Source organism: Nerophis ophidion, linkage group LG03, assembly GCF_033978795.1.
Source record: "Nerophis ophidion isolate RoL-2023_Sa linkage group LG03, RoL_Noph_v1.0, whole genome shotgun sequence".
Classification (NCBI taxonomy): Eukaryota; Metazoa; Chordata; class Actinopteri; order Syngnathiformes; family Syngnathidae; genus Nerophis; species Nerophis ophidion.
Genome location: NC_084613.1, coordinates 17,701,706 through 17,725,270, shown reverse-complemented (window position 1 = coordinate 17,725,270; position 23,565 = coordinate 17,701,706). Strand labels below are relative to the sequence as shown.

The window sequence follows — 23,565 nt, the reverse complement described above, 5'->3', positions numbered from 1 at the left end:
TTAAATGTAGAATATATTTACATTCTATTACATGTACAGTAGATGGCAGTATTGTCCTGTTTAAGAGGGTCACAACGTTGAGTTAGGTCTGCATGCAGCTGGAGGGGGCGTGGCCTCCAGCTCCGCCTGAGTTTCGGGAGATTTTCGGGAGAAAATTTGTCCCGGGAGGTTTTCGGGAGAGGCACTGAATTTCGTGAGTCTCCCGGAAAATCCGGGAGGCTCGGCAAGTATGGCTAAACAGAAGCCAAACTTAAACGCAAACAGTTAGCACCTTGGCCAAAGAGCGTCATTTAACAGGAAAGATAACTCTGTTATAAACCTGCAAAATGAGAATAAAAAGCTAGCATGCTAACTGTTAGCATGCATGAGGAACCAAAATGTACGACTCAGTGGTGGTTATCTAGAAAATTTCCTAAAAACATAACCTAGCATGCTAACAGTTAGCATGTGTCAAGCACCAAAATATAATTTCTACCTCTGCGGTGGAGATCTGCAAAATTAGCTTTAAAAAATTGTTTGATACTTCACGCATGCTAACAGAAGCCAAACTTAAACGCTAACAGTTAGCACCTTGGCCATAGAGCGTCATTTAGCAGGAAACATAACCGGTTATAAACCTGCACAATAAGATGGCATGCTAACTGTTAGCATGCGTGAAGAACCATAATGTACGACCCAGAAAATGAGGTGCAAATAAGTTAGCATGTTAGCAAAAAGCATGTTTCGAGTAGCAAAAAACAGTGTATACCCGCACAAAAGCTGGTTTTGATACTTCACGCATGCTATCAGGGGCCAAACTGAAAGACTGATTGAAAGACAAAGAAGTAAAAAGACCCGGGGTCTCCTCACCAGGGCGAACTCGTGCGAGACGCGCCCGTCGGGGGGAAGCTTGGCGCCGAATCCCAGCGCGGGAAACATCTTGTCGCTGTCGTAGTCCTGGATGATCTCGCCCACGGCCCGCAGAGCCATGGCGTAGTCGTTGAGCTGGTAGGGGCTCATGTAGTGCAGCGAGGTGGGCTGCGACGGGTTGCCTGGGACCGGGAAACAAGGCACGCATCGGCATCAAACCGGGATTACGCGACACACATAGTAAAAATACATTTGTTCATCATCAATTTAAATCAGTGTAAATATAAAATAAGATGAAAGCATTAGTATTCTGATCAATCATGTCCATTGTCAATGGTGTCCAAACTTTTTCTCGCGATGGCCATACACTGAAAAATTCAAGCACTATATGGAACAAGCGGTAGATAATGGATGGATGGATGGATTTTTTTTTTTTTACTTTTAGGGCTGCCCTCAATTTTGCTCCCGGGGCCCAAAAGGGTCTTATTCATAAAAGTGTTAAAAATATGTCATATAACAGTTTGTATTATTATTATTTTCATTCTGTGCTTAAATGTCAATATTAACTTGGTCTATCTGTCAGTATAATGTGAAAAAAACACACACAAAAAAAAACAAGAAAGACCAAAGCCAAAAAATAAAAATTTTTGCAATTTTTTTTAGGGCAAAAACACAAATGATGTAATATTGTATTATAGGTAAACGGTTAAAAAGAAGGGTAATAGAAGGCAAAAATGGTAAACTGGAGTAAACAAAATTTAAACACGTAAAACAAAATGGTGAAAAAAGGTAAAGGCTAAACAGATGGTAAAAGAATGTAAAAACATGTTTAATAGAAAGTAAAATAAGGTAACTCAAAGGTAAAATAAGACAACTAGTTGAATAGAATGTAAATAATAGGTGACAGGTACAAAAAAGTATTAGAAAGTACAAGAAGGTCAATTAAAAGGTAAAAAAAAAAAAAGATTACTAAAAGGTAAAAGGTCAAAGAATGTAAAAAGAAGGTAAATGATGGTTAAAAAAAGGTAAATAAAAAGTAAGTAGAAGGTAAGGTAAGATACGGTAAGATCAATAGAAGGTTAATAAAATGTAACGGTTAGAAAAATTAATTAGAAGGAATAAGAAGGTAAATAAAATGTTAAAAAAGTTTACTAAAAGGTAAAATAAGGTCAAAGAAGTCAAATGGAATGTAAATGATGGTTAAAAAAGGTAAAAGGTAAAGATAAAGTTGAATGTAAGGTAAGATACAGTAGATCAATAGAAGGTAAATAATGTAACAGTTAAAAAAATGAGTTAGAAGGTAAATAAATGTTAAAAAAATATTACTAAAAGGTAAAAGAAGGTCAAAGAAGTCAAATAGAAGGTAAATGATGGCTAAAAAAAGGTTTTTAAAAAAGTAAGTAAGATACAGTAAGATCAATAGAAGGTAAATAATATAACAGTTAAAAAAGAGTTAGAATGTATAAGAAGGTAAATAAATGTTAAAAAAAGATTACTAACAGGTAAAAGAAGGTCAAAGATGTCAAATAGAAGGTAAATGATGGCTAAAAAGAGGTTTAAAAAAAAGTAAGTAGAAGGTAAGGTACGATAAGGTAAGATCATCCATCCATCCATTTTCTACCGCTTATTCCCTTTTGGGGTCGCGGGGGGCGCTGGCGCCTATCTCAGCTACAATCGGGCGGAAGGCAGGGTACACCCTGGACAAGGCGCCACCTCATCGCAGGGCCAACACAGATAGACAGACAACATTCACACTCACATTCACACACTAGGGCCAATTTAGTGTTGCCAATCAACCTATCCCCAGGTGCATGTCTTTGGAAGTGGGAGGAAGCCGGAGTACCCGGAGGGAACCCACGCATTCACGGGGAGAACATGCAAACTCCACACAGAAAGATCCCGAGCCTGGATTTGAACCCAGGACTGCAGGAACGTCGTATTGTGAGGCAGACGCACTAACCCCTCTGCCACCGTGAAGCCTAAGGTAAGATCAATAGAAGGTAAATAAAATGTAACAGTTAAAAAATGAGTTAGAAGGTATAAGAAGGTAAATAATATGTTAAAAAAGATTACTAAAAAGTAAAATAAGGTCAAAGAAGTCAAATGGACGGTAAATGATGGTAAAAAAGGTTTAAAAAAAGGTAAGTAGAAGGTAAGGTAAGATCAATAGAAGGTAAATAAAATGTAAATAATAAATAAATGATAAATGGGTTGTACTTGTATAGCGCTTTTCTACCTTCAAGGTACTCAAAGCGCTTTGACACTACTTCCACATTTACCCATTCACACACACATTCACACACTGATGGAGGGAGCTGCCGTGCAAGGCGCCAACCAGCACCCATCAGGAGCAAGGGTGAAGTGTCTTGCTCAGGACACAACGGACGTGACGAGGTTGGTTCTAGGTGGGATTTGAACCAGTGACCCTCGGGTTGCGCACGGCCACTCTCCCACTGCGCCACGCCGTCCCTAATAGAAGGTAAAATAAGGTAAAAAGGTAAATAGAAGCCAAATAAAAGGAAGATGAGGTAAACAGAGAGTAATCAAGCTAAGTAGAGACTAAAATAAGATTAATAAAGAGGAATAAAAAATAAGTTTAAAAAATCATTAGAAGGTATAAGAAGGTAAATAAAAAGCTAAAAAGGTTAGTAAAAGGTAAAACAAGTCAGATAGAAGGTGAATGATGGTAAAGAAGGGTAACAAAGGTAAAAAAGGGTACAAAAAGGTAAACAGGTAAACAAAATGTAAAATAAAATGAAAAAGAGGTAAACAGAAGGTAAAAAAAAGCTAAGTAGAGGCTAAAAAAAGATAAATACAAGGAAAATAAAATCTAAATAAAAAAGGCAAAAGTATAAAAAAAATGAATTGAAAGGTAAATAAAAAGTAGAAAGAAAAAGGTTACTAAAAGGTAAAAGAAGGTCGAACAAGTCAAACATAAGGTAAATGATGGTAAAATAAGGTAAAGAAATCAGTAAAAGAAGGTAAAAAGGGTTAATAGAAGCTAAATTAAGATCAATAGAAGGTAGATTAAATGTAAATAAATTAGAAGGTAAATTTAAGGTAAAAAAAATCTAAGTAGAGGCTAAAATAAGATCAATATAAGGTCAATAGAAAGTAAAACGGTAAATATAATCTAAATAAAAGGTAAAAGAAGGTAAATAAATGTAAAAGAAGGTAGAAAAAAGTAAATAGAAACAAAAGGAAGATAAATTAAAGATAAATAAATGGTAAAGGAATATTAATCAAAGGTAAATAAGGTATAAGACGTACAGTGGGAGGTAAACAAAAGACAACAGCAGGTAAATAGAAGGTAAATACAAGCGAAAAGAAGAGACATAGAAGGAAAAAAAAAGTTAACAAAAGGTAAGCTTATGTAAATAGAACTATATGTACACATATAAAAACACATATCAGGTTTTCAATCATTAAACAAAGATGTCACCAAGGGGGGCTTGACAAAAACTGATTGAGAAGCACGGACTTCAGCGAAAACTTTGGAACAAGACTTGTTGACTTGGTCCGCATAGACAGCTTGTCATTATAAACGAGGTCGACTTTGACTGCAGAAACGAAATAAAAGAATGAAAATAATCCATCAGGTCACAAAACTCAATTCCAAAGAAGTCAGTCAATCATTGCGATCGCTCCTCCCGCCAACTGATGAACGCTCACTAACTCACCCGTGGAAAACGGCGACGTGTCACTCGCTGCACTGCCGTATGAAAGACAATATTGCAGTCTTTTTTCTACGTGGTTCTCACCTTTATTGCACATTTCCATACTCACGTCTCCCAGTCGTTTTCTCATTAAAAAAAGACGCCAGCGGAGTTTTAACAGAAATAAAGTCATTACCAGCGTAATAATATCGACATTTTTCATGCCAGAAAATGATTTGACGGCGCAGCTACGTGGATCATAAATATTAGCAGCAATGCTCCGCTAAACAACGTTTGCTTCGGGCGCCTCATAAACAATCATTTGGCGCCTTTGTTTGCAGACTCGCCACCGGCGTAAGCACTTGGCGGGCAAACAGGCGCATTCTGTTAATGTTGTCCTTTTCTATTCTTACAAGGCAAGCACTCACAAGTAAGGCGCCACTCTTCAAAATGCGCTCACTAGCTTGATGCCCGCCGCTAATGAGTTATCGATTCCACATGGCAATTTCAATGTCTCCAAATGTGTCGATGCTAACTCCAATTAAGAGGCCGGTTGCCATCAAACAGCCGGTGTGTGATGAGTACAATACTTGCAGTATCAACACTTTGTAGACTCAACAAAAGACAAGATGACTAATGGCAAAGACTACTTCCTGGCAACGGAAAAACACTAAGAACAAACTGTAAACACTACTTCCTGGAAACACACATCGAACAAACTGTTATTGCAAAAGATACTCAGAATAAAACGTAAATAAAAGATAAAAGAAGGTAAAGAAAAGGGTAGAATAATGCATTTAGAAGGTAAAAAAATGTAAAGAGAAGCTAAAAGAAGACAAAAAGAAGGGAAATACAAGATTAAACAAGGTAAATAAAAGATTTTAAAAAATGGTAAATGCAAGGTAAAAGAAGGTAAATAAATGGCAAAAAATGGTAAATAGAAGATCAATAAAAGATCAAATAATGTTAATACAAGATAAAAGAAGGCAATAAGAGGTAAAATAATATAAATTGAAGCTAAAATAGGATAAACAAAAAGTAAATATTAAATAGAAGCAGGTAAATAATGGGTAAAATAGAATACAAGGTAGTACAAGGTAAAAGAAGGTAAATAGAAGATAAAATAAGGTACATAAATGTTAAAAGAAAGTGAACAAGTAAAAAAAAGGGGAAATAGAAGCTAAAAAAAGATGAATAGAAGGTAAATACAAGATAAAAGGTAAATAGTAAAAGAAGGTAAATAAAGGCTATAGAAGGTAACAATGGGAAACAGAAGCTAAAATAAGCTAAATAGAAGATAGATACAAGTTAAAAGAAGGTAAATAGAAGATAAAAGAAGGTAAATAAATGGTAACGGAAAGAAAATAGGTCAATAAAGTATAGAAAAAGGGAAATAAAACCTAAAATAAAATAAATAGAAGGTAAATACACGATTAAAGAAGGTAAATAAAGAGTAAAATAAGGTACATAAAAGATCTAGAAGGTAACAATGGTAATTATAAGCTAAAATATGCTAAATAGAAGATAAATATAAGATAAAATATGGTAAATAAATGGTAAAAGAAAGTAAATAGGTCAATAAAAGATAGAAAAGGAGAAATAAAAGCGAAAATAAAAAAATAGAAGGTAAATACAAGATTAAAGAAGGTAAATAAATAGTGAAAGAAAGTAAATAAAAGATAGAAGGTAAAAATGGTAAATAGAAGGTAAAAGAAGACTGAAAACAAGATAAATACAAGATAAAAGAAGGTAAATAAAAGGTAAAAGAATGTATTTATGAGGTAAAGAAAAGGTCAATATAAACTAAAAGAACAAATAGAAGGTAAATACAAGATTAAAGAAGGTAAATACATAGTAGTAGAAAGTACATACAAGATAGAAGGTAATAATGGTAAATAGAAGCTAAAAGAAGATTAAAAACAAGGTAAATACAAGATTAAAAAGGGTAAATGGGAGGTAAAAGAACATGATAGATAGATAGATAGATAGATAGATAGATAGATAGATACATAGATAGATAGATAGATAGATGGATGGATGGATGGATGGATGGATGGATGGATGGATGGATGGATGGATGGATGGATGGATGGATGGATGGATGGATGGATGGATGGATGGATGGATGGATGGATGGATGGATGGATAGATAGATAGATAGATAGATAGATAGATAGATAGATAGATAGATAGATAGATAGATAGATAGATAGATAGATAGATAGATAGATAGATAGAAAGTACTTTTTTGATTCCTTCAGGAGCGTTCTTTCAGGAAAATTAAAATATATATGTATATATAAATGGTAAAATAAGGTAAATAGAAGGTCAAAAAAAGATAAAAGGTAAATAAAAGAATAAAGCAAAAAGAAACTACTTGCAGTATCAAAACTTTGTAGGACTGAACAAAAGACAGGACGACTAATGGCAAAGACTACTTCCGGCAATGGAAACACACCAAGAACAAACTGTACTTGCAAAAGATACTCAGAATTGTTAAAAAAAAACCAAAAAAAATAAAAAATGTATAGCAGAGTAATTATTATTAGTTCGATGTTAAATTTGAAATAATTCAAAAAAAGATCAACTCTATGACACACAAAAATGTACCAAAAATTGTTTGCGGTATTGGTTCCCAGGTACAACCAATGTCGAATATGATAGAATCTACAGAAATTCATTCAGTTGCTGAATGTTGCAGAAGAAATCTGATAACGAACATGACATAAAAACTTATGGCCCATTTCCTTTTTTTTAAGACACACTAAAAACAAAAACAAGTAAATCAATTGTGGTGGTAGTCAGTAACCGTTTCATTTTTAGATCAAGGAGATTGAAAAAATGATAGCATCACTCAAACCTCAGGAAAAATATGAACTCAGCCTCTAAGTTTTCATTTCCAAAGCTAACGCCTCAACAGATGAAATGTGTCCATTAGTCTGCAGTTAAAAAGTCTGAAGAGCTGTTGCAGCAGGTGGATTGACATGAATCGTGGCTCCAGCACCAGAGATGTCAATAGAAACAAAGAGAAGAAGATCAAGGTTTTCTTTCGTCTTTCATCTCCCTAGAGATAGGGTGAGAAGCTCTGTCAATAGGGTGCGTCCGACCGGAATACAGGACACGGTGGAGGGACCGTGTCTTTCGGCTAGCCTGGAAACGCCTCTGGGCCCCCAGCAACCCGACTTCAGATAAGCAGAAGAAGACCCATGGATTGATCGTTTGTTCCTCAAAATTGAGTGATTCCATAATTTTGAAACTGTTAATCGATTCGATTCTCGATTCAAAATCGAAACTTGTCAATAACGTTACCCCGAAAGGGACAAGCAGTGAAAAAATACGATGGATGGATGGATGGGTGCCAGTTCTATGATTAACTACATTCTTCCATAAAATAAATGACCATTTTTATATAACTTAAAATAAAACTGCTTTTGTTGAATAAAATTCTACCCAAACTTTTAATAAAGTCAAATCCTCCGCAACCTTGAGAGGGACAAGCGGTAGAAAATTAATGGGTGGACAAATAAGGCAACAAGACAAATATCCGACACTTGTCTTTTTTAAAGTAAATCTGTAAAGCAGATATAGATCATCTACATCAACAATATGATTTGTCGAAATGTGTCTTGACAGGACAGATAAAAAAAAAAAAATATATATATATATATATATATATATGTATATATATATATATATATATATATATATATACATACATACACATGTATGTATACGGGCTTCACGGTGGCAGAGGGGTTAGTGCGTCTGCCTCACAATACAAAGTTCCTGCAGTCCTGGGTTCAAATCCAGGCTTGCGATCTTTCTGTGTGGAGTTTGCATGTTCTCCCCGTGAATGCGTGGGTTCCCTCCGGGTTCTCCCACTTCCAAAGACATGCACCTGGGGATAGGTTGATTGGCAACACTAAATTGGTCCTAGTGTGTGAATGTGAGTATGAATGTTGTCTGTCTATCTGTGTTGGCCCTGCGATGAGGTGGCGACTTGTCCAGGGTGTACCCCGCCTTACACCCGATTGTAGCTGAGATAGGCGCCAGCGCCCCCCGCGACCCCAAAAGGGAATAAGCGGTAGGAAATGGATGGATAGATGGATACATACACATGTATGTGTACATATATACGTTTGTATATATATATATGTATATATATATATATGTATATATATATACACATACATACACATGTATGTGTACATATATACTGTACGTTTGTATATATATATATATATATTATATATATATATATATATATATATATATACATATATATATACATATATATATGTAAATGATAAATGGGTTGTACTTGTATAGCGCTTTTCTACCTTCAAGGTACTCAAAGCGCTTTGACACTACTTCCACATTTACCCATTCACACACACATTCACACACTGATGGAGGGAGCTGCCATGCAAGGCGCCAACCAGCACCTATCAGGAGCAAGGGTGAAGTGTCTTGCTCAGGACACAACGGACGTGACGAGGTTGGTTCTAGGTGGGATTTGAACCAGTGACCCTCGTGCGTGTATATGTATAATATATACAGTATGTATATATCATATACACACACACACATGTATGTATATATATATATATAGTATGTATATATTATATATATATGTATATATATTATATGTATACATATACATACATATATACACACAGTATATACACACATATATATACACAGTACATACATACATATATATGTATATATATACAAAGTATATACAGATATATATATATACATATATATACATATTCACAGTATATAAATATATACATATATATACAGTATATAAATATATACAAACACACATATATATATATATATATATACATATACACATACAAATACACACAGTATATACATATATACACAGTATATACATATATATACATACATATATATATACATACATGCACACAGATATATACACATACATACATATGCGCATACATACATATATATATATATATACATACATACACATGTATGTGTACATATATACGTTTGTATGTATATATATATATATATATGTATATATACACATATATACACACATGTATGTATATATACATATACATATAGAGTATATATATTATATACATACAAATATACATATATATACAGTATATACATACATATATACACCCAGTATATACACAGTACATACATATATATATATATATATATATATATATATATATATATATACAAAGTATATACAGATATATATACATATATACAGTATATAAATATATACATATATATACAGTATATACATATATACACACACACTGTATATACATACTGTATATACAAACATATGTATACATATATACATACATACATATACACAGTATATACATATATATACATAGTATATACATATATATATATATATACATACATATATATACATACATACACACACATATATATGCGCATACATAAATATATATATATACATACATACACACAGATGTATACACACACATACATATGCGCATACATAAATATATGTATATATATATATATATATATATATATATATATATATATACATACATACATACACACATACGTATACATATACGTAAACATACACATAGATGCATAACATTTATTTTTGTTTTTTTTAATCAATTAAATGTTACAATTTATTTTAAAAAAATTACGTTTCGACACCCCTGTGACAACTAAAATGTATTTTCTTTACTTCTTTCATTGTTTCTTAAAATCAGAAAGTTGCCTTTTTGAAAAGACGATATATTTTTTGGTCACGTCTGTTTTCTGCTATTTTTCAATGAACATCCTCCAAGTCTGGTGAGTCCACAATGTTTTTCCAGGAATCGGTACCATATCGGCTCCAATGTGAAAAGTACTGATCCCTATTCTGGTCCCACTTCACAGTTAAGGCGCGACACGTTTGGGTGCGAGTGCCCTGATTCATGCACGACCCACTTCCTTCTTCTGGCACCATTGGAAGAGGTGCCATATGTACGCACACCCAGAACGTAGTGGGCTATCTCTCCTCGCCATGATGATTGACACTTTCTTGTACAAAACCCAAAACCAGTGAAGTTGGCACGTTGTGTAAATGGTAAATAAAAAAAGAATACAATGATTTGCAAATCCTTTTCAATTTATATTCAATTTAGTAGACTTCAAAGACAAGATACTTGTCTGTTATTTTTGCAAATGTTAGCTCATATGGAATTTGATGCCTGCAAAATGTTTTTAAAAAAGCTGGCACAAGTGGCAAAAAAGACTGACAAAGTTGTGGAATGCTCATCAAACACTTATTTGGAACATCCCACAGGTGAACAGGCTAATTGGGAACAAGTGGGTGCCAAGCACTTTCCATGAAATGCTCAGTCATTCACAAGAAAGGATGGGGCGAGGGTCACCACTTTGTCAACAAATGCGTGAGCAAATTGTCCAACAGTTTAAGAACAACATTTCTCAACCAGTTATTGCAAATAATTTAGGGATTTCACCATCTACGGTCTACAATATCATCAAAAGTTTCAAAGAATCTGGAGAAATTACTGCACGTAAGCGACAAGGCCGAAAACCAACATTGAATGCCCGTGTCCTTCGATCCCTCAGATGGTACTGCATCAAAAAGCGACATCAGTGTGTAAATGATATCACCACATGGGCTCAGGAACACTTCAGAAAACCACTGTCAGTAACTTCAGTTGGTCGCTACATCTGTAAGTGCAAGTTAAAACTCTACTATGCAAAGCAAAAGCCCCAAAATGCCCGTGTTGCTGCCATTAAATTCTAGGTTAATGATTATTTGCAAAAAAAACAAAAAAAACGTTACTCAGTTTGAACTTTAAATATCGTGTCTTTGCAGTCTATTCAATTTGTAGGTGTAATAATCATTATTACGCACACAAATGTTGTCATTTACTGTAATTCAACGGACAAAAACCTGCCAGAACTGAAGAGATTAGAACCAGATCAGGTCCAACACCAGTGACCTCTGACCCTACAGATGCACACCCTCCCAACTTAAAAACAGGACACCCTTTTAAATAAAATATATCAATAAAATAAAAAACATTTAAACATCCACACCCTCCTACATCAAACAAAATAATTAAATAAAAAGTAAACCAATGCACACCCTCCAAAATGAAAAATATTATTAAAACAAAGCAAATTAAAAAATAAATTAAATCCCTTAAATAATTGTAAAAAACAACAACAAATGCACACCCTCTTAACTTAAAAAAAATTCAAAGTATCACCGTTTTAAATAAAAAATTAAATTAAATTAAATAATTTAATATTTTAAAAAAAGCACATCCTCCAGAATAAAAAAATATTAAAAAATAAAGCACATAAAAAAAATCAAATTCCCCCCCCCCAAAAAATACAAATTCACACCCTCTTCTTAAATAAACGGAAAACAAAATACAGTAGAAACCCTCCCAAAAAAATACAAATAAAATAAAGCTATTTTTTAATCATACACTCTAAATAAAGAAATGAAAAACAAATGCACACCATTCTAAATAATACAACATTTAAAAAAGCATGTTCCCTTAATTCAAAAAAGTATAATAAACAACACAAATGCACGCTCTCTTGAATGTAAAAAACAAATGCACACCCGCCTAAAAAAGAAGAATTGTGAAGCCCTTTGAGACATTTGTGATTACGGGCTGTATATGAAAACTTTGATTGATTGATTGAATTAAAATATAAAACAAATGCACACCAAAAAAAAATACATTAAAAAAAGAATGCACACCTTCATAAAAATAAAAAAATACAATAAAAAATGCATACCCTCCTAAATAAACAATAACAAGCATAAAAAAATGCACACCCTCCTAAATAAATATATTGAAAAAAAGAATTCACACCCTCATAAATAAATAGAAAAAAATAGAACCAAAAACAGCTAACCCTCTTAAATAAAAACAATAAATATATATCCATCCATCCATTTCCTACTGCTTATTCCATTTTGGGGTTGCGGGGGGCGCTGGCGCCTATCTCAGCTACAATCGGGCGGAATATATTTTTTAAAAAACAAAAAAACAATGCACACCTTTTGAAATAAAAAAATATTAAAAAATCAAAACATTGACAACATAACAAAAACAAATGCGCAGCCCCCGATATAATAACCAAAATACAAATGCGGAGTCTCCAAGAAGAACTGTTCTCGCTCCACATTTCATTGACTTTTCACTTCCTGTGTGTGTCCCATTACTTGTGTCCATGTTAGCTCTGTTGAAGTTCATTTATTTTCTTAAAGCTGTGCCCTGACTTTGCAGTGCGGAGGTTACAAGAGATGCCAATTATGTGTGCCAATAAAGAAGTCAGTGACTGATTAAGTTGGTGTGTAAGACACTCAAGTACTCGCTCTGACGGCGGCGTGAGAGCACTCACCATTGGAGGCGGTGAAATCGATTGCCACCGTGAAATTAATCTGCGTCCTGCAAGAGAAAAGACGCTATGTTAGGAGGGCGCCATCAATCACGGCTGATTTGCAGCGCGACGTTTTTCAAAAGCCGGCAATTAAGCGCCGGGTACGGCCGGCTGTCCGTCTTCATATTTGCGTCCTGCGGTGGCTAATCTGTGCCCGCGCCACGGCGCCGACACGTTTATTTCCACCAGCATGGCGGGAACTCACCCGCCTCGGATGTAGTCCAGGAAGGACAGCTCCGTGTCTACGAGGCAGGACAGCAGGGTCACCTGCAAAACAAAATGGTTAAGATTATTATTGATCAAAACTTTTGGTACTGGACAATTCCTACAGTGGGGAAAAAAAGTATTTAGTCAGCCACCGATTGTGCAAGTTCTCCCACTTAAAATGATGACAGAGGTCTGTAATTTTCATCATGGGTACACTTCAACTGTGAGAGACAGAATGTGAAAAAAAAATCCAGGAATTCACCTTGTAGGAATTTTAGAGAATTTATTTGGAAATTATGGTGTAAAATATGTATTTGGTCAACCATTCAAAGCTCTCACTGATGGGAGGAGGTTTTGGCTCAAAATCTCACGATACATGGCCCCATTCATTCTTTCCTTAACACGGATCAATCGTTCTGTCCCCTTAGCAGAACAATAGCCCCAAAGCATGATGTTTCCACCACCATGCTTTACAGTAGGGATGTTGTTCTTGGGATGCAACTCAGTATTTTTCTTCCTCCAAACACGACAAGTTGAGTTTATACCAAAAAGTTATATTTTGATTTCATCTGACCACATGACATTCTCCCAATCCTCTGCTGTATCATCCATGTATCCATTTTGGTATAAACTCAACTTGTCGTGTTTGGAGGAAGAAGAATACTGAGTTGCATCCCAAGAACACCACACCTACTGTGAAGCATGGGGGTGGAAACATCATGCTTTGGGGCTGTTTTTCTGCTAAGGGGACAGGACGATTGATCCGTGTTAAGGAAAGAATGAATGGGGCCATGTATCGTGAGATTTTGAGCCAAAACCTCCTTCCATCAGTGAGAGCTTTGAATGGTTGACCAAATACTTATTTTCCACCATAGTTTACAAATAAATTCTTTAAAATTCCTACAATGTGAATTCCTTGATTTTTTTTCTACATTCTGTCTCTCACAGTTGAAGTGTACCTATGATGTAAATTACAGACCTCTGTCATCATTTTAAGTGGGAGAACTTGCACAATCGGTGGCTGACTAAATACTTTTTTGCCCCACTGTATGTTGTGAAGATTAAGCTGAAAATTCAAACAAAAACGCTCCAATGAGGCGAGATTACCCGTACTGTGTTCTGGGTGCGTTAGGGTGAGCAAACCAAGCGCTCCTTTACTCCTAAATGTCCCTGGAGTTTATTGTAAACAAACTTGGCGTCCATCGTTTACTGAGTGTAACTAAAATGATCAATTCTGGACCAGGTAAAAGAAGGTAAATAGAAGGTAAAATACGGTGAAAGAAGGTAAAGGGTAAATAAACAGTCAAGGTAAGAGATTAAAAGAAAGACAAATGGCGAATAGAAGGTAAACAAAAGTAAAACAATTTAAATATATGGTACTATCTGTGTTGGCCCTGTGATGAGGTGGCCACTTGTCCAGGGTGTACACCGCCTTCTGCCCAAATGCAGCTGAGATAGGCTCCTGCACCCCCCGCGACCCCAAAAGGGACAAGTGGTAGGTAATGGATGGATGGATGGTACAAGAAGATAAAGGGTAAACAGAATCTAGAAGTATATTATTAGAAGGTAAAAGAAGGTAAATGGCAGCGGGGGAAATAACATAAATAGAAGGTAAGTAGAAACTAAAAGAAGGTAAATAAAAGGTAAATGAGGCAACTAAAAATCACAAGTCAAATAAAAAGTGAAATAAAGTAACTAGATAGTAAAATAAGGTAAATAGAAGGTAATATGAGGCGAATAGAATGAAAAGAAGATAAATACAAGGTAAATAAAAAGATAAAAGAAGGTACATACAAGACAAAAGAAGTTGTGTAAAAAAGGTAGAAGAATGTATTTAGAAGGTACAAAAAGGTAAATAGTCGGATAGTCGAACCTCGGATTCAGGAGGAACAGTGTGGTTTTCGTCCTGGTCGTGGAACTGTGGACCAGCTCTATACTCTCGGCAGGGTTCTTGAGGGTGCATGGGAGTTTGCCCAACCAGTCTACATGTGCTTTGTGGACTTGGAGAAGGCATTCGACCGTGTCCCTCGGGAAGTCCTGTGGGGAGTGCTCAGAGAGTATGGGGTATCGGAATGTCTTATTGTGGCAGTCCGCTCTCTGTATGATCAGTGTCAGAGCTTGGTCCGCATTGCTGGCAGTAAGTCGGACACGTTTCCAGTGAAGGTTGGACTCCGCCAAGGCTGTCCTTTGTCACCGATTCTGTTCATAACTTTTATGGACAGAATTTCTAGGCGCAGCCAAGGCGTTGAGGGGTTCCGGTTTGGTGGCCACGGGATTAGGTCTCTGCTTTTTGCAGATGATGTAGTCCTGATGGCTTCATCTGGCCGGGATCTTCAGCTCTCACTGGATCGGTTCGCAGCCGAGTGTGAAGCGACCGGAATGAGAATCAGCACCTCCAAGTCCGAGTCCATGGTTCTCGCCCGGAAAAGGGTGGAGTGCCATCTCCGGGTTGGGGAGGAGACCCTGCCCCAAGTGGAGGAGTTCAAGTACCTAGGAGTCTTGTTCACGAGTGGGGGAAGAGTGGATCGTGAGATCGACAGGCGGATCGGTGCGGCGTCTTCAGTAATGCGGACGTTGTATCGATCCGTTGTGGTGAAGAAGGAGCTGAGCCGGAAGGCAAAGCTCTCAATTTACCGGTCGATCTACGTTCCCATCCTCACCTATGGTCATGAGCTTTGGGTCCTGACCGAAAGGATAAGATCACGGGTACAAGCGGCCGAAATGAGTTTCCTCCGCCGGGTGGCGGGGCTCTCCCTTAGAGATAGGGTGAGAAGCTCTGCCATCCGGGAGGAACTCAACGTAAAGCCGCTGCTCCTCCACATCGAGAGGAGCCAGATGAGGTGGTTCGGGCATCTGGTCAGGATGCCACCCGAACGCCTCCCTAGGGATGTGTTTAGGGCACGTCCAGCTGGTAGGAGGCCACGGGGAAGACCCAGGACACGTTGGGAAGACTATGTCTCCCGGCTGGCCTGGGAACGCCTCGGGATCCCCCGGGAAGAGCTAGACGAAGTGGCTGGAGATAGGGAAGTCTGGGCTTCCCTGCTTAGGCTGCTGCCCCCGCGACCCGACCTCGGATAAGCGGAAGATGATGGATGGATGGATGGATGGAAAAAGGTAAATAAAAGCTAAAAGAAGATAATTCGAAGGGCAATACAAGATAAAAGAAGGTCAATAAAAAGTAAAAAAAAAAGATAAAAAGAAGGTGAATGTACAAGATAAAAGAAGGTAAATAAATGGTAAAACAAGTAAAAGATAAAAAGTAATTAGAAGGTAAAAATAATATACCTAGGTCAAATATAGAGGGTAATTAGAAGGTAAAATTGTAAATAGAAACTAAAAGAAGACAAATAGAAGATAAATACAAGATAAAATAAGATAAATAAAAGATAGAAAAAGGTAATTTTAATGGAAAAATGGTAAACAGAAGCTAATATAATGTAAATACAACCTAAAAGAAGATAGATAGAAGCTAAAAGAAGGTAAATAGAAGGTAAAAGAAGGTAAATAAAAGATAAATGAAGGTACTCAGAAGGTAAAAATGGTAAATAGAAGCTAAAAACAAACAAATTGAAACTAAAAGAAGATACATACAGCAGTGGTCCCCGACCTTTTTGTAGCCGCGGACCAGTCAATGCTTGATAATTTGTCCTGCGGCCCAGCGGGACAAATTATTATTATTATTTTTTGTTGTCATGAAAAAGGGAGGTTTTTTAAGTTGGTGTACTAAATGTAAGTGTATCTTGTGTATTTTATGTTGATTTAATAAAAAATAAAAAATAAAACATTTTTAAAGTAAAATAAAATTAAAAAATTAATAAAAAATTATTCTGCGGCCCGGTACCAATCGTGCCGCGGCCCGGTGGTTGGGGACCACTGACATACAGGATACATACAAGATAAAAGAAGGTAAATAAAAGATAGAAGAAGGTAAAAATGGTAAATATAAGCTAAAAATATAAATACAAGCTAAAAGAAGATAAATAGAAGCAACAATATAAATAGAAGCTAAAAGAAGATAAATACAAGATAAAAGGTAAATAAAAAATAGAATGTAATTAGAAGAGAAAAATGGTAAATAGAAGCTAAAAGTTCATCAAAAGGCAAATAAAAGATAGAAGAAATTAAATAGAAGGTGAATAAAAGGTAGCAATGTCATTTTATAATGTTATAGCTGGTGGATGCTTGAGGGGCTGATTAAAACAAATGTAACATAAAGCAGTGCACACTCGCTGAGTTTGTGAAGGTGTCCTGCACACTTCCACGCCTCCTCACCTTACTGCACACCCCCACTGACCAATAAAAGCACACAGTGGGACTCACCGTTCCTGAGTTTTGGTACTTCTTCTTCTTCTTGCATTTCTTCTTTGGATTTAGCACCTGTGAAAGACAACAGCAGCTGAAGTCGACTGTCTTGTGTTGCCATGGTGACACATCTCGCTAATTACATCCCCAACATACTTGTCTGGTCCTCAGCCGGTCCCGCTGGTGACGACATGTAAACAAAGCTGACACTGCCGTCTTTATTTTTGCTCTTTGTTATTCTCGTGGTTACTACAGGAATATTTTGGTCATTTCTTGACTAACAGCAATTTTAGTCCAAGTCATCCAGTGATTCTCAAACTGTGGTGGTACGTGGGCTCCATCTAGTGGCACGCAAAAATATATCACCCGATTAAATGTTCAAACACAGTGTTACTGTTCAAACTGTGGGTTATGTAACGGTGGCTAAAATTATTAAATATACTTATTAATTAAACCTCTGCCTTGTTTTTAATCAATACTAAGGCCTACTGTGCTACTGTATTTTAATGTTGGTCATTATGGTGGTACTTGGAGAGCTAAGTTTGAGAACTACTGTACGAGATAATAAAAAAAAAAAATGGGTAAATGGAAGGTAAAAGAAGGTCAAGGTAAAAGGTTAAAAGAAGGGCGAAAAATACAAAATATGGTAAAAAAACAAACAAAAACAAATCAACAACGGGTGAATAGACGGTAAACAATAGAATAGATTAGGTTAATAGGTTAAATAAATGGTAAAAGAAGGTTAAAAAGATCAAATGTAAATTAAAGGTAAAAAAGGTAAAAGAAGGTAAAAAAAAGTCAAATAGAAGATAAACAATGGCAAAACAAGGTAAAAAAACAGTAAAAGGTCAAATAAGGTAAACAAAAGGTAAACAAAAGTAAATAGTAAAAGAAGGTTAAAAAAGTTAATTAGAAGATGAATAAAAGATAAAACAAATACAAGGTAAAAGGTAAAAAAGTTATTTTGAAAGTAAAGGGGCAATAAAAGGTCAAATGTAAATAAATTAAAGGTTGAAAAAAGATGAATAAAATGTAAAAGGTAAAAAAGCAAAATAAAAGTTAAAAGATGGTAAAACAAGGTAAAAATTGGTAAAAGGTAAAACGAGGTAAAGAGAAGCTACGTAAAAGGTAAAATAAGTTAAATAGAAGGTAAACAAAAGTCCATCCATCCATTTTCTACCGCTTATTCCCTTTTGGGGTCGCGGGGGGCGATGGCGCCTATTTCAGCTACAATCGGGCGGAAGGCGGGGTACACCCTGGACAAATCACCACCTCATCGCAGGGCCAACACAGATAGACAGACAACATTCACACTCACATTCACACACTAGGGCCAATTTAGTGTTGCCAATCAACCTATCCCCAGGTGCATGTCTTTGGAAGTGGGAGGAAGCCGGAGTACCCGGAGGGAACCCACGCGTTCACGGGGAGAACATGCAAACTCCACACAGAAAGATCCCGAGCCTGGATTTGAACCCAGGACTGCAGGAACTAAACAAAAGTCAAACAAGTCAAATAGATGGTAAAAAGTTTAATAAAAGGTAAATTAAAGGTAAACCGTAATTAAAGGTAAAGGAGGTAAAAAAAAAGTTAATTGGCAGGTAAAAGAAGGTAAATAAAAGGTAAAATGTAAATAAATCAAAGATAAAAAGGTAAATAAAAGGTAAAAGAAGGTTAAAAAGTCAAATAGAAGGTAAAAGATGGTTAGAGAAGGTTAAAAACGGTAAAAGAAGGTATAAAAGGTAAATAGAAGCTAAATTAAACAATTTAAATAAAAGGTACAATACGGTAAACAAGTCAAACAGAAGTTAAGATGGTAGATGTTAAAAAAAAACAGTAAAATAAAGTTTTAAAAAATGTAAGAGAAGGTAAATAGAAGGTAAACAAAAGTTAAAAACAAAAGTTAAATGGATGGTTAAAGACAGTTACAAAAAGTAAAATTTATACTAAAGGTAATGAAGGTAAAAAAGGTAAACAAGGTAAGGTAAAACTGTAAAGGAAGGTAAAAAAAGGTCAATATACACAAAATGAAAGGTAAAAGAAGGCAAATGGAAATAAAAAATGTCAAATACACTAAATACATTGTGAAATAATGTAATTAAAAGTTTAATAGAATGTAAATAGGATAAAATACAAATAAAAGGTAAACTAAGGTTAAAAAAGTACATAAAAGGTAAAAAGTCAAATAAAAGTTAAACGATAAAAAAACAGTAAAAGAGAGTAAAAAAGTAAATAGAAGCTTAATAAAAGGGGGAAAAAGTAAACACAGGTAAAATAAATAGGTGGCAAAAAAAGTTTGGTGAATGGTAAATAACAAGGAAAATAAAAAAAATAAGCAAAAGAAGATTAAAAAGTTAAATAGAAGGTAATCAAAAGGTAACATTTACATTAAAGGTAAATCAAATGTAAAATAAGGTAAAAAAAAGGTAAATGTGTGTGTATATATATATATATATATATATATATATATATATATATATATATATATATATATATTAGGGGTGGGCAAATTAATGCGTTAATTACACGTTAACTCATCAATCTATTAACGCCGACAATTATTTTATCGCACATTTGCGTATGTTGTTTACATGCTTTTATTTTGTTAACGCCTTTTCTTAACAAGATGGCATCTCCCGGATGTACTTCAGCGTGGAGGGGCTCTTGGTAAAGATGGAACATTTGGCAAAAATACCGGACAATTCTGCAAATTTCATGGCTGGCTTACAGCGTGGTCACTCCGGGATCACTTACGACCGCCAGACAATTCTGAATGTGGATAGATCGGGCCGTTTTGGACTGAATGATGCGTGCTTGCTAGACCGGCTAGCTAGCATGGGAATACTTTGCCGGCTAGATCCAGTGGCCTGTGAAGCAGCGGAGTATATGTGTTGTCTGTCTATTTATGAAGAATGCAGACCAGGAGTGTTGGCTGAGTTCTTAACGTTTGCTTTCAGAGCGTGCATATCACAACATACAAGATGTCGTCATGGCGACACAACCTATACTGGGCTACCGCTCATGCTCGTCACTCCTGTTGCATGCTGGGTAGGGTAGTTCTTTTTTTCCCTGGCTCATAACATCACAAATAGTACCATGTATATGCGTTCAGTTTATCAAAGCAGCAAGTAAAAAATCGGAAAATTCCCATCATATCAATTCCTAGATATGGTCATAATTATTTTAAGTGCACTACGCAGAATAAACACAACATTATTAATATTGCTACTACGGATAATTTGATCAAAAATTCCCTAAAACAGCCCACTACCTATAATATAGGTTTTATAAACATAAGATCCCTGATAAAAAAAAAAAAATTCTGCTGTTACCTCAGAAATTGCCTGTTCAGATGCTATGATTGTGGCTCAGAGATTTGTATGTAGATTATATTTATTTTCCATAACAAACAGGATAACTTAAATACCCTGGCAGTGGCAATAAGCTTAAATGTTTGTATTTACATTTTTTGAGTTGATTTTCATAAAATATGCTATTTAACTGCTACTGTTTAACAAGGACTGATTTAATTTGTGTTTGCACAACAAATGTTTTGGCGCTTTTGTTCATGTGGGGGAATATTCCAATAAAGGTGCACTACACACTACTTTTGAATTCATTATTGGGCTTTGCGTATACAATGCAGTTAATCCCGATTAATCGTAGAAATAGTGCGATTAACTCCGATTAAAATTTTTAATCGTTGCCCAGCCCTAATATATATACACACACACACACACACACACACACATTCATATATACTGTATATATACACACATACATATATATATATATATATATATATATATGTATACACGTACATATACACACACGCACACATATATATATATATATATATATATATATATATATATATATATGTACACACGTACATATACACACACACACAAATATATACAACATATATATACAAATATATTTATATGTATATATATATATATATATATATATATATATATATATATATATATACATACATACATACACACACACATACATTAGGGGTGTAACGGTACGCAAAAATTTGTTCGGTACGTACCTCGGTTTAGAGGTCATGGTTCGGTTCATTTTCGGTACAGTAAACGATATATATATATATATATATATATATATATATATATATATATATATATATATATATATATATATATATATATATATATATATATATATATATATATATATATATACCGTATGTCCTTCAATTGCCGCCGGGGCGCTAATTAATTTAAAACCTTTTCTTACCCCTGCGCTTACCAAAGGCATGTGGTAAAAGTAAGCATGCGCTAATTATTTTAAAACCTCTTCTCACTCCAACACTTACCAAAGGTATGCAGTAAAAATTTGTGTGTGATGTAAGCTTGGACCTTAAATCCTACTGAATAACTCTTAATCTTCCTCCCTTTATGCGACTTCCAATTACCGGTATTGAAATCAGCCTAGTACATTTTGAAAATGATAACAGGGAAAGTGTCACTCCTGTCGTCACGAGTTTGACCAGGCAATAATACAAAGCATGCGCTAATTTTTTTGGGAAGCGAGTTTGACCCGGCAGTAATTCAAGGCAGGCGCATACTATATGTCCTGCAGCAATTCAAGGAAATATGGTATACATACATACAAATACATATATACACACTGTGTATATATGTATTTGTATGTATGTATGCATTATTTAACCAATACAATCAAGCATTTGTCAGTAATTCACCTCGTAGATATGAAACTGTAACTGGCTTCTGGACATTTCTCTGTAGCTGGTGCTGAACTCGCCGATAAAGTCGTGTCTGTGGAAACACACACACACACACACACACACACACACACACACACACACACACACACACACACACACACACACACACACACACAAGAATAAAGGTTAGCATGTTAGGGCGTGATAATCATCACATCATGTCCACACGTATCAAGCGTCTTTGCTTAACGAGATGATTGACGGGAAGTGCATAATTTGATTACACGGACATAATTTGTACGCTCTGAGGCCCAACGCGCTCTGCAAACTTCCCTCTTCAATCTCTGAAATAAAAAGTAGGCCTTTTTGCTTCCACGATAAGTCAAGTGAGAGTGAATAAAACTACTACTTAGACCAGGGGTACCCAAACCTGAGGGCCACAGACTGACAAGTCAAATGATGTGGGGGACATTTTGGTTGTCTTCACCTTCAAAACCACTACAGTATAATGTTTTACAAGAACTATCAATCAATCAATCAAAGTTTATTTATACAGCCCTAAATCACAAGTGTCTCAAAGGGCTGCACAAGCCACGACATCCTCGGCTCAGATCCCATAATAGGGCAAGGAAAAACTCAACCCAATGGGTTGAGTTTAACTCTAAAATGCAATTTTGTTCGAATTGTCCTGTAAGTTCTGAAAAACCAAATGCTAACAGTTAGCACGCAAATCAGATCGCATCAAGTAACAAAAAATATGAGCAAAATGAGCAATAAAAGCTAGCATGCTAACAGTACTATGCCAACAATAGCATGCTTACAGTTAACATTAGTGAAATACCAAAACATATACGGTGTATACCTTCCAAATTTGCAAATTTTAGCATGCTAAAATGGCAACTGTAATGTGCATTAGGTACGAAAATATATTACTCTACGATGTTAACCTGACAAAAATGTTCAAAATGCTAGCATAATATTCAGTCATTCGTCAAATAACAAAACATTTAACGCAGAGGTGAATACGTGCAAGTAGCAAAAAGGCTAGCATGCTAATATTAGCAATCATCAAGTACCAAAATACAACAAATAAACTAACATTAGCATGCTAACATGTGCCATTCATCATGTAACAAATTATTGACGCAGAGGTGTTTACCTGCCAAAGTAGCATAAAGGCTAGGATGTAAATATTAGCAAGCATCAAGTAGCAAAATACAACAAATAAACTAACATTAGCATGCTAACATGTGCCATTCGTCATGTAACAAATTATTGACGTAGAGGGTGTACCTGCCAAAGTAGCATAAAGGCTAGCATGCTAATATTAGCAAGCATCTAGTACCAAAATACAACAAACTA

At 35.5% G+C, this 23,565-nt stretch overlaps 1 protein-coding gene across 1 annotated transcript in view; it reads right to left on the bottom strand.

The window, feature by feature from the left end:
- The window catches only part of LOC133549233 (copine-8-like), a 161,118-nt gene that overhangs the window by 23,579 nt on the left and 113,974 nt on the right, over positions 1 to 23,565 (bottom strand). Inside the window, exons 11-15 of the mRNA XM_061894450.1 lie at positions 22,219 to 22,294; positions 17,505 to 17,561; positions 13,183 to 13,244; positions 12,939 to 12,985; positions 850 to 1,031 (exon numbers count right to left, since the gene is read on the bottom strand). Of these exons, the coding sequence (XP_061750434.1) occupies positions 850 to 1,031; positions 12,939 to 12,985; positions 13,183 to 13,244; positions 17,505 to 17,561; positions 22,219 to 22,294 (424 nt within the window). The remainder of the gene's footprint in view (positions 1 to 849; positions 1,032 to 12,938; positions 12,986 to 13,182; positions 13,245 to 17,504; positions 17,562 to 22,218; positions 22,295 to 23,565) is intronic.